General features: G+C 41.9%; 2 protein-coding genes across 2 annotated transcripts; one reads left to right on the top strand and one right to left on the bottom strand.

Moving 5' to 3' along the window:
* Positions 1 to 1,329: 1,329 nt before the first annotated feature.
* On the top strand, positions 1,330 to 5,746 carry C922_02328 (hypothetical protein; the record flags this gene model as incomplete). The annotated part of the gene is made up of 2 exons (XM_008817927.1): positions 1,330 to 5,284; positions 5,427 to 5,746. 2 exons carry the CDS (start codon positions 1,330 to 1,332, stop codon positions 5,744 to 5,746), a joined length of 4,275 nt encoding a protein of 1,424 aa, XP_008816149.1.
* A 701-nt stretch (positions 5,747 to 6,447) lies between these two features.
* Positions 6,448 to 9,977, bottom strand: C922_02327 (hypothetical protein; the record flags this gene model as incomplete). The annotated part of the gene is made up of 2 exons (XM_008817926.1): positions 6,448 to 6,597; positions 6,777 to 9,977. 2 exons carry the CDS (start codon positions 9,975 to 9,977, stop codon positions 6,448 to 6,450), a joined length of 3,351 nt encoding a protein of 1,116 aa, XP_008816148.1.
* Positions 9,978 to 12,483: the final 2,506 nt, after the last annotated feature.

Raw genomic sequence — 12,483 nt, 5'->3', positions numbered from 1 at the left:
TTTTACATTTCCCCCTTCTGCCTCTTTTGTTGAATTCAAGACACTAGGAGATGTTTTTAAAAATGCTAAATTGATCTTACCCCACTGGGGGTTACTTTAATGCAATCTTATTTCTCTTTGAGTCTACACACAAAAAAAATGGCAAATGGCGGGGTGGAACAACACAGCTTTCAGCTGGAGGGGGTACCCATAACGGCCCTGTGTTGCTGTTCGCAGGTTGGTTTCTCCTAAGTGAATGTTCACTGGGAGAAAGTTTACCTGACGAATACTCACTTGGTGAGTGATCCGGTTGGCTAGACTCCTCCACAAGCGAGTGTTGCTTGACGGAATTCTGAACCAGCCGGTTTGGCGTTACCTTTTCACTTCCCTCTCTGAACCCTTCTTGCAAAAGGGGATTTTAAGGGACCTGCTAAAAATACTTGCACTCAATCATAGCTGTTCAATTTGGTGATTCATTAAAGAAAAAATTGTACTTGTGTGCCTGGGTGATACATGCACACACGGGCATACATGCGCCTGTTCTTGTAAGCATGTTTGAGCTTAGTGCTTACGTGTACTTAGCACGTTTTCTCATTTTATTGCACTCTGCTAATAGGCTGTAATGCTCGAGCCCTCGAATCAACTGAAATAATTGCATAACCATTTTTGTGTTTTTATTGTGTCATTTGTGTGGTGATACTCGCATGGTATGAGTATATATGTATATATGTGTATATATATATATTTTTTTTTGTTTCATTTACAATTTTCCCCCTTCTCAGGGACATCTCACCTGTGTATGCTTAGCCATTTGAGGACCTGTGACGAATGCTCATGGCACAAGAAAATTCAAACTTTCCCCTTCCGTGCCACCGTTTGGGCGAGAGTTCAGGCAATGCTACCAATTTGTATGAACATATCCGTACGAACTTGTTCTCCTGCACGTGCAGACTTGTGCGGGATGCATACGGACGAGAACCCCGCCAATGGAAGTTCCATTCGATAGGCAAGGCCACCAAAATAAAGAAGCGCTTTTAAGAGCATTTTTATAAGATTAACGCTTCTCAAAAATTCCCACCGAGTTAAAATCTTCCTCCCTAAATGTAATGCAAGTCTGCGTCACTCCGGCCAGTTGCGATAGCTAGCCTTTTTTCCCCTAGGAGGTGCATCGCCAAGGTTGAAGCCCTGGCAGAAATGCAAAAAATAAAACAATAAAAAAAATACTCTATCCGCGCAAACGCCAGGAAGCTAAACGGTGGAGAAGCTAAACCGAGGGGAAGCTAAACAGGACGAGGCGACGCAACCAAATAGCAGTGCAGCACGTAGTAAGTGGAATCGGCGAACCCAACCATGGAAAACTTTTTCACGAAAAAAGTACAAGATGTGTTTGCAATTTTGAAGAGAAGCAACAAGGAGGAGCGAGACACCTCGCATGACGAAACGAAAGAGATTAAATCTGATCAGGGGGGAGAAGATGGCAAAAAAAAAAAGCGTCTCTTCCAAACTGCCAACAGAAAAGGACCCGAGAAAGGGGCCAAAGAGAAAACTCAAAACAATGACGCAGCCGCCGGTAGCAACAAAAAGGAAAACGCGTCCACGGAATCAAGAGATAATGATCCTAGTGTAATTAAAAAACGGAAGTTAATAACACTGCACAACAAGGACAACGTCTACCTAATGGACAATTTTATCAATATAAAAAAATACGGTGAGGGTCATTATACCAGTGGGAGGGACGTGAAAAAGGACGAAGCGGCAGTTCCGGCGACGGCTACCTCTGCTACCATTGTCAGTAGGGCCACGTTAAACACCTCCAGCATTTGCAATTCATTGTCAACCAATAAGGACGAAAGTGACAAGAAAGCCGAAACGCAGGAGGCGCGGCTCATTAACAGCATTGTACAAAGTGCAGGTGGGCTCAAACCGACTCCAGCCGACAACCCCCCAGAGGAAAGCGAAACGGATAATAACCAAAAAAATGGAAAGAATACCAATTTAGTCCCCACGACAAACACATGCACGAAGAAGGAGGAAGAAGAAGAGGAAGACGAAGAAGAAGAAGAAGACGACGAAAGGAACACAAACGAGAAAAAAAAAAACAACCAGAAGGAGGAGCAAAACGATCAAGCACTTTTACGAAGCATGATCGATAAAAAAAGTGAAACGAAAAAAGAAAAAACCAATAATGTCACAATTAAAACAAATAATGCTAACCAAAGAAAGACTTTCCTTTTTGTTAAAGATACCACAGAAGAAGAGAGGGTTAACAGAATTGATGAAATTTTTAAAAACCTCATAGAGGAAAGTAGGAAGAAAGACAAACAGTTAAGCATCCCCGAGAATGGTGGCAGTGCACCTTGTCAGGTAAACGATATTAACAGCCCCGATGGGGCAAGTGCCCTAGATGAAAATAAAAAGGGACAAAACTTGGATGATGAGCCTGAGTCTACGGAAGGGGTGGATGAATGTAAACCTAATGATAACGCTGCTATAAGTAATGCCAATGGTAGAATTGTGACGCAGGAAACGTTAGATAAACATGGCGAACCGGGTGAGGAGGGGCAAAAGGGAGGTTCCCCCACCAATGAGGCGAAACTGCAAAGCGATGAGCCTCTCCAGTGCAACGGCAGTCATGATAGTTTGGGGTCGGCCAAAACGGACAATCCCGTCCCCAGTCGAAGTAGCAGCGTGGGAAGCGGCGCTGGAAGAAGTCCTCATAGGTGCAATGGTAGCCGCGATGGTAGCCTCTCTGTCAGCCCCGGTAAGGAGGACACCAAATCAACTGGGCAGAGCCACGCCGCGGAGCATCCCCCTTTCTGCGGGGATGACAAGAGCACCTCCGAATCTGACGGCGCGACTCCAGGGGAACCCCCCTACGACACAATCGAAACGGATGAGGTAGACAGTTTGAAGATAAAGTTCCCCCAGTTTGCAATGGAACAAAGCAAAAATTTAATAAACGAAACAAATGAATTTTTCAAGATGTATGATTTGAACCTTAAAGTGGAATACCTACCGATGGGCATCTCCAATGATGTGAAATTATTGATGGAAAGAAAAAAAAAAATTGTTTCCATAATTAATGATTATAAAAATGAGTTGAGACAGAGGAAGAATCATTCCATAAAGGAAGAGAAAAACGCAAAGGGGGGGGATCAGCACGAAGGTCACCTGCAAACAATGGTGGAAGCAACATTGGTGGGTGCACTCAGTTCAAAAAAACAGGAAAATGGAGCCACCCCAGGGAAGTATCCACCACACGATGATGACGATGATGATAGTAATGATAATAATAATAGTAATAATAGTAATAATAATAATAGTAATAATAGTAATAATAATAATAGTAATAGTAGTAATAATAATAATAGTAGTAATAATAATAGTAATAATAATGGTGTCTCCCTTGAGGAGTGTCAAAATGTGCATCAACCCACTGTGAGTTCCAGTACGGAGGAAGTAAAGCCCGGATCACCAACCATGGAAAATAAAACCCCCATTAAAAACTTCGAAAAGGGGACTGATCAACACGATGTAGAGTTTGTGCCAGAAGATAGGAACCCTTCTTCCGCCAAGGAGACGGGAAATCATGTACAGGACGGACTTAATGAGGAGAAAGTGAAAAAAGGTAACAACCACCTGAATGGAAGGAAAAAAAGAAAGGGCCAGGAGAAGAAGCTCGAGAAGGGGGTCACCTCGTACGATAACATGAACTACCTGAGTGATGACGATAAGGAGATCGTAGAGAGGGAGCACAGAAATTTTTTGACCCTTTTGGAGAAGATGAATCGGGGTGACTGCGCCGGAGGGGGGGCCAGCTATCCAGATGGAGAGCAGAAGCCGGGAGACACAAGCCAATTGGGTGAAGGAAGCCACTTGGACGAACCAAGCGAAGGAATCCCCATGGACGCTGCACCACAAGTGGAGGAAGCACAAGAAGCAAAAGTAGCCAAAGAAGAATTCATCAAAAGTCTCATGCAGGACCTAACCGAGCATTGCAGCGAAGAAAAAGACTATGAGAAACACAAGCAAATAAAAAACGAAGAAACGAAATTTCAAAAACTGAAAGAAACAATAAGACGAATAAAAATAAAAGAAAAAAAAATCGATGTGCTTCTTTGCAGTAGTGAGAACCTCTTTAAGTACACCAACATGTACAGGCGTCGACAAATTTTACATGAAAAAATGCTAATGAATTGGAGTTATGTACAAAATTTAGTGAATAAAAAAAACGACGTAAGAAATAGGAACCTGCCATTTCAACTACTAGAATTGGATAAAAATTTAACGAAAAATGTACCGAAAGCTTATGACGATATTTTGCTGGACGATTTTTCAGGCATCCTAATTACGTTAAATACAACCTCATTCGAAACAGCTGTGGATGGAAATGCAATTCATGTTAAGAAAATCGTTTGTGGTTGTCTAATTCAGTACTTAGCTACCTCCGAGATGAACATAAAATGTATCTGGGCCCATCCATTTTTGAATACAAAATCGACTTATTACATTTTAAGCGCATTTTTGCCCAGAGTCATTTTAGAGGCATTCCTAAATTATAGGACACCCTCAGAGAAGGAAATTCTTTCCAACGAGTTAATGGATTCTTCCGGTCTTGAGGAAGAACACACAGAGGATGAGACCCCCGAGGAGAGGACCCAATCGAAAAAGGTGAAAAGCTTTTACGATAGGCTACACCAGCTTAGTGAAGGCGAATCAAATAAAGGGAAAACGAACAAGAAGAAGAAGACAGAAAAAAGGAGGGATAGTAATCACACAAAGGAGGAAGATGCTTTTTTTAGCAATTTCTCCATGCAGCAGTACCCCCCAACGTTCTTCCTAAATTTTAGTAAAGACTGTGCTGAGCTTCTACAAAACTTCTATAGCCACCATGTTGAAGCTGAGAGGAAGAGTGAAAAAGGGAGCAGACACTATAGTTACCCGACCTGGGGGGAGAAGTACCCCCTACATGAGGCAGATCTCCCTTGTGAAGAACATGGACAAGATAGCCAACCAGACGGAAAAAACAAATCGGGAGAAAACAAGGCAGATAAGTTTATACACATCCTCTTTAGCGACATTGACATTTTCCCCAGGCAGTGCTACCTTCTTCTGTGCTCCTACAAGTATATGTGCTTAAATATGCACTACGACATGGACTGCTATTCTGTGCACTACGATCTGAATTTAAAAAATATTGAAAAGGAAAATATCGGGAAAAATACCGAGTTGTCCAACGTGTGCCCATGTACGTATGTGAGAGATGTCTCCTCACATACGGAGGACTCTTACCAGCGGATTATCGGTGAGGAAAAAAAAAAAAAAAAAAAAAGGACGCTAGATAGGCACAGGAACCTAATGAAGTTACTGCTTAGATCTTACCGTGCATGTGAACTCTTTTATTTTTTACTTTCCGTTTGTTCCCTTTTTTTCTCTCCACCCCGCAGGATGTAGCGAGCTGTATATGTACTATATGATGCCGAAACGGGAGGAACGCCAACAACTGGGGTTGCTGGAAAGGAACGGGTGGAGAGACTTAATCCCCAACACCTTTGATGAAGACATAAGCGAAAATATTTCCAGCATTGTGCAAACAAGAACCAGCATAAGTAACCTGTATGACCACATATCCATACAAAACAAACAGAATGAAAAGAATTACACCACGGCATATATAAATAAATATGAGTGGTGTGGACTGAGAATACAAGACATTCGGAACATGATGAACGAGGACTTTAATTATGAGTCGCCCAAGAAGAAGTGAGGTGGGACTTGGGATATGCTCCCCCCGGGGAAGGCACGATAGGGGCGGTTAGAAGCATAGGAACATAGGAGCAGCCAGAAGAGCAGCCAGAAGAGCAGCTACCCAAGGGTCAGTGTTGCTCAATCCGTAATTGCCACCCTTTTCCGTAATATCCATCCCCCCCTGACGACACAGAAGCTTCACTTATCACATGGTTTCACTCCACCTTTGCGTTGTTTCCCCCTCTACGTGTGTCAATTTCATCCCCATTTTTAAACGACAAAAAGGGTAGAAAACCAATCCGTTGTGTCTACCTGCATTAGGGTATCCACTCCATTTGTTTTCCCTGTGAAATGTGTCAATCCTGCCGTTTATTTTTAGCCGAATTAAAAGTGTGCGTAAAAAGCGGAGGCGAGGGTAGGGTGAGAAACCGTTTAAATGTTTTCCCCTCCACACGCGTATTTTTAAAATTTCAACACTTTTTGAAAAAGAAAAAAAAAAAAAAAAAAAAAAATTTTGTTTTGCCTAATTATTGACCATAAAACAAATGCGTAGTGGCGGAGTTGTGGGGGTGGAAAAAAGGCGCCATTGGAGCAGAATAAAAGATAACTAAAAAGTTGCAGGGGGTGAGGCACGCACATAATAACAAATATGCGTGGAGCAGCCAAAAATGTCGTGAAACAATTTGGCTCGGCGCTTGCCGCTCCCGAGGTGTCCTCCCCTCAGTGGGTGTACGTCTTCATCTTGTTGTACTCCTCGACGTCGTTCTTTGCCATGAGTTTTACTTTCTTGTATTTTTCCTGATTTCGGCGCATCCTCTCCTGTTCCTCCTTGGCTTTAAGGGCTAGAAGGTAGTTGTTTTCCTTCCTCAGCTGCATAGTGGGGAAAAAAAAAGGGGGGAAATATATAGGAAAAGACACAGGCAAATGGGAAAGTAAAGGGAGGGGGCAGGGCAAATAAGGGCTCAATGGCTAAAGTGTGCTTCCACACACGCCTCCATACACACCTGCAGACAGAGCGCTAAACACGTCGCCAACCGCTCTGCCATTACCTCGTTGTAGTCCAGCTTCTTCTGTTGCTTCATCTTCCTACGCGCGGCCCTCATCTCCGCAAACTTCGCCTGGCCGCTCTGCATGATGAGAAAGTCCTTCGGGTTTCTGTTGTTGGCATATTTCGGCGTAAACATCTGAATGCCACTGTGTTGAAAATTGTGGGAAACTATAGGCGTGATCTCATATGCACTGGAATGCTCCATTAACTTATATGTGTACAACAAAAAGAGGAAGTACTTTTCCTCCTTTCTCTGATACTTCACGAAGGGACTGTCGGCAGCAACCAGGTAATCTTCCCTGACTCTGACACCTCCAAAATCGTCCACAATTTTGGCAAAGTTCACTTCCACGCCGCATTTCTTCATATAACTTAAAAAGTTGATAAATAAAAACAGCAGACAAGGGCGCACTATGTGATTGATCAATATGTAGGCGTTAAACTGTTTGTCCAAATGGGTCTTCAAAAAAAGGATTACATTTTTGAACGTGTCAAAAGAGAGTTTGTAATAGTGATCCTTCTCTTCCATGAGAATCTTCTCATCGGTGTTATTCCTTTCACCGTTGATGCCTCTTCCCCTCTGTGACTTCCCCCCCTCACGCATAATGCCGTACAAAAGGGTGTTTAAAATTTTGAAGGAGAGGTAAAAGAAACTCTGGCTATATTTTTTGCTATTTTCCAGAAATATATTATAAATGTTCAACAAGATGACCGCTTTTTTTAGTTGCTTCTTTTTGGAAAAGATCCCGAGGTCGCTCTGCACATCAGCTCTGCTGTTGCTTTGCGTGCCTGCCAGGTTGTACCTGTTTGCTTTGACCATGTCGCCTTCTTTCACCACCTCTCCCACTTGGAACCGCTTAACACGGAATGCCCGCTCGACATTCTGTATGCATTCTTCCATGCGACTCGCACTGGTATACGTGGCGCTGCTAGAGATGTCGCAGCAACCCCAGTCATCGTCACCAAGGGGCAAATTAGCATTGACCGAATGGAAGTACTTATAAAATATATACTCCACCAATTCGATTAGGAAATCCATTAGAGGAATTCTTTCTTCCTTGTCGATCAGGGGATTCTCCCCTTTCAAATGAGCAAACTTATGAACCATTTTTTCGTCCTCCACCCTATCCCTGTTAATATTTGTTAGGAGGTGTTCAATGGGGGGATTTTCTCCTAAAGCGTCAGCCCCATCATTCTCGAAACGGGACCTCCCATTGCCTTTTCCTGTTTGACTTTGGCGCTTGGTTTGACTCCCCTCCATTGGGTATATAATTAGCGCCAAAAGGATAACCGCAAAGTGGACGTACGATATGGTTACTCCATCTGCAGCGCCGGCCCTATTTGCTAGGCCGTCTCTATCTCCTGTGCCTTCCTCGCCCATCTTGAGATTGTACTCTTCCAAAATGTCACTGAACAAATCGGCACTCTTCAAAATCCTGGAGTATATGTACACATCATACGCCTTACCGTGCGCGGCTTTATTGGACTCTACGTATTCGGCTAGGGTGTTTCTTTTCTTCCTGTAAAATAAATTGGCCTTCCCCCTTCCTTGCGTTTTGCAGAAAACAATCAAAAGGAGAAAAGACATGTACAGATACAACTCCGTTTTCATGGGATGAGAAAAGTCCACAATTATGTCCTTGTAATTCTCAATGAAGTTGTGTAGGCTTAAATCACATTTCAAACATCGGTAAATTTTTAAGATACAATAATCCATTAGCGAGAAAAAAAAAGAAGAATGGGGAATGCTCTTCTCCTTTTTTTTATTAAACATATTTAAATGGTACACTCTGTATAGGATTTTTTTCTGGGAACTAAAATTATGACGATCCAAAAGTGCGATAACATGCTCCAACTGGTATTGTTTTTTTTCTATACAAATATAAGTTGGTAAGTTTTCTCCTTTTTCATCACCTGACTCGTTGGCAAAATGGCTACACAATTCTTTGTTACCATCCAGTAGGAACTTCCCCAGGATTTTGTTCACTCTCTCTTTCGATATGCTCACCACCGTTTCGTCTTTAAAAGGAAGTCTTTTTTTTTTACTAAACAGTTTGTCAATGCTTTCATTGTCGCTATCGTCTGACAGGTACCACACTGAATATTCCTTCTGATTATCCGGCTCTTCCGTTTTCTTTTTTTTTTTGGAAAAGCGCAACTTTGATTCTTTCACTTCTTCGGCACTCTCATTCGTTTCATCACCAAGCAGCTGCGACTTCGACGCATCCTCTTTGAGTTGAACGGATCCGTTTGCTCCCTGGTGTGTTGAGCCCTTGGGGGCATTTCCACGTCCGTGCTGCTCATCCTGGCTGTCCTCTTCTTCTTCCCACCCGTCAGCTTCTTCCGCCTCATGTTCTACTTCCCACCCGTCAGCTTCTTCCGCCTCATGTTCTACTTCCCACCCGTCAGCTTCTTCCACCTCATGTTTTACTTCCTCCTCGGACTTGCCTCCTACCTCCATCTTCATTTGGACCCTCCCGTTCCTGTCTACTCCCTTTTCGCCCCTCCGAGTTCCTTTCTTCATGCGCTCATTTTCGTTCACCAATTGGTCCCGTTGTTGTTCCTCTTCTTCGGCCACACCCAATTCCAGCTTCTTCATTTCCCCGTTACAACTTGGCGCCTTTGTCAACGTCTGGGCCCCCCCCCTTGCGATGTCTTCATTTTGTTTCACGCCCCCCGTTGTTCCAGGGAAAGAAAGGACGCACTTTTTAATCACTTCAAAATGTTTATCAATTTCGCGTAACTTTTCCTTAATTTCGTACTTTTTAATTTTCCATAATTTTTTTTTTTCGATTTTTTCCTGAACAAAGTTATTCACCATAGTGTCACTCTTTCTCTTGCATTTTCGAGAGCCCCCCCCTGACCATTGCTCCTCACTGTCCAAGGAACTATAATCCGAATGATCCCCCTCCCCGTATACATCATTGGCACTGATATGCTTATCTTTTAAAAAGGAGTCATTGTTCAGGTTAAAAATGTTCCCTTTCTTAAACCTCGTGCTGTTTCTATGTCCCTCCTTACTTTTTCTCTTATCAATAAATTTGTTCGTTTTTTTTTCATCTTTGTAATAATTCAGAATGTTCTTGTACCTTTCGCTTGGTTCCCTTTTGGTGGGGAGATTCTTCTTGCAGCTTTTTACTCGTAGGATATTCCTCTTCCGCTTCACTTTGCTTGCTTTGGTGTCAAAAAGGTTTTGCCTCATGATGACGTGAATGGGGCGAAGCGGTGGTGGTGTCGTGAAAGGGGGGAAGGTTTCGGCGTTAACGATTGAGGATGCTTATTACAGGTTGCTCATCCCGTGTGTTGGCTTCTCCCCTCCGGGCTCTTAAACAAAAGTCTGACTTCGCCGGTTGTTTTTCTTCTTCTACCAACGCGATCGCACGAAATCTCATTACCCTTACAAAAATTTACGTGCTAAATGTTGCAAAACTTGGCAATGCATTGATTATATGTTCCCTTCCAAATTAATTTTATAGCAGAAAAGTAGGAAATACAACAGAGCGTACAAAATTGTTGTAGATGAATTTTGCCAATAAAATTTTTTTTGGGCGTCGATTTGAAGTTTAAAAGAATGTTCCGTTGGGAGCCCTTTTCTTTTCCCTGCTTTACTTTCGACACAGGTTTGGCAAAACAAAAAAAAAAAAAAAGTATTTTTATTTAGCCAGTATTGTGAATATTCAATAAGTATACGCTTTGTTAAGAACAATTTTTTTTTTTTCCCCTTTTAAAAAAGAGGTTTGCAAAACCCGACTTGGATTAATATTGCCATAGGCGCCTATATACAGCCGTCATAGAAGACTGCGCAGCTGGGTCCCTGTTTATCTTGTTCATGTTCCCCCTCATATCCACGGGAACAATTTTTAGCCCTATATTTTTATATAGCGTATAAGCATATACTGTGCCCTAAAAAAAGGGGACTTCTCTGTATAAAGGTTAAATTAAATGAAATTCTGCTCACATGGGAGTTCCCCTTTTAAAGGCATATGATGAGAATTTTTCCTTTGCTTACGGAGAAGAGGCGGTTGCATTTATTAGCTACATCCAGCTGTAGGAAAAATTTTCCGTTTTGGCTTCTGCTTGGTTCCGTGAGCTGACTTCGTGTGAAGGGCTTTTAGCCCTTTAGCTCCCCATCCGTTTAGACAACCAATTTCGCAAAAGCAAGTTGCACTGCGTGCACCACCAACGATGTCGCAAACTCCTCGTTTGGTTATTTACTAAAACGAAAGAGAAGCCCCTTTTTTCATGTGACCCTAATGTGGCTTACGTATCGCCAAGCACACCTATGCGCTGGCGCATATTTTCAGATAGCTATTTTAATTCTCAACTTTGGGTTCCGCTCAAAAGTTTAACATTTCTTTTAAAAAATGTAACTGTCATTTGATACATAAAAAAAAACAAACTTCATTAACTACGCCTGAAGTACCGTTACATGGATGTAAAAAATTTTACAAGAAAACGTTTTCTCTAGTAAGATACAAAAAAAAAAAATACTTACAAGGGATAAGTACAAATATGCGTACGTACGAACAAATGGACTGAAGCAAGGTCGTCTACGATTGCACGTGCGCACGTACGTATGAATAAATATATTTGCAAAACGCGGTCGTGCCAGGACACACGGCCGCTCTAAACATGATGAAACAGATTGTACAGCAGAATGGTGTGCGGTTTAAAATTAGGGCGTAATTTTCTTACGGTTGCGCACTTAAACACACGCACGGGGGAGGTATCTGCACAGTTAAGTGCGCACCTACACATTAACATACGTACACGCATGCATGTGAGTATGTGCCCTGCGGTATATATCTTCACAATGCATACAACAGAGGTTGTGGTAACAACTTTTCCGCGTAAGACGCCAGCATTCCTTTCTTCTCAGCCACGTTAACTTTATTTATTTATTTTTTTTTTTTGTCTATTGGTATGACTGGTCATAATTCCAACGTACGAGGCATTCTCATTCTTGCGCTCTTCGTGAAGAGAGCTGTGGCTCCTACCTACAACTGGGGCGTCATCAAGCGTAACACTTCGCACAAAAATATTTTGTTCATACTCTGGGGGTCTGACAAAAACTTCCACTCCATCGTTGCATACTTCTTTTTTTTTCTCTCTCTTCCTTTCCATTGTTCAAAGGATGGCTTCCTCCTAGTTCAACTTTATAATCCCATTAAGAATTAATATAACAATTAGGGCAATCAGGGCTAAAAGTAACAAACCGCACACGCAACAACACATTTTCGTAAGTTGATTTATGGCAATAAGAATGGTTCGCGCAAAATTTCGGGTGCCCTTTTTCCAGCTGCTTACAACAGTTTTGTGAGTAATTTTAATTCGTGTATGAGCGATTTTTGTCCAATGCGCCTTGTGCAGCTATAAGGATTTTTTTCCCTTTCACTTAAAAAGGGTTATCTTAATAAATATATTCAAAGGTTTTGTAAAAATATATATGCATAAACGTGTATATATGCCGAAACTTTGCTTATGAATCTTTTTTTTCTTCTTTTCCTTTTTGTTATATATTTTCTCTACACAAATGTTCAACAAGTTATCTTTAAGGCTAAAATGATATGATGGGACGTACAATGACGGATTAGGAATCTTTTCTGTTTTGGTGTTAAAACGATTTTTTTAAAAAGATGTTTAATTTAAAAAAAGAAAAAAAAAAAAAAAAATTTTGAAAGAACTGTGCAAGAGAGGAACAGAAGTGC

Source organism: Plasmodium inui (genome assembly GCF_000524495.1).
Source record: "Plasmodium inui San Antonio 1 unplaced genomic scaffold supercont1.8, whole genome shotgun sequence".
In the NCBI taxonomy this organism is placed as follows: Eukaryota; Apicomplexa; class Aconoidasida; order Haemosporida; family Plasmodiidae; genus Plasmodium; species Plasmodium inui.
The sequence above is the reverse complement of the archived record's forward strand: the minus strand, read 5'-3'. Positions and strand labels throughout refer to the sequence as shown.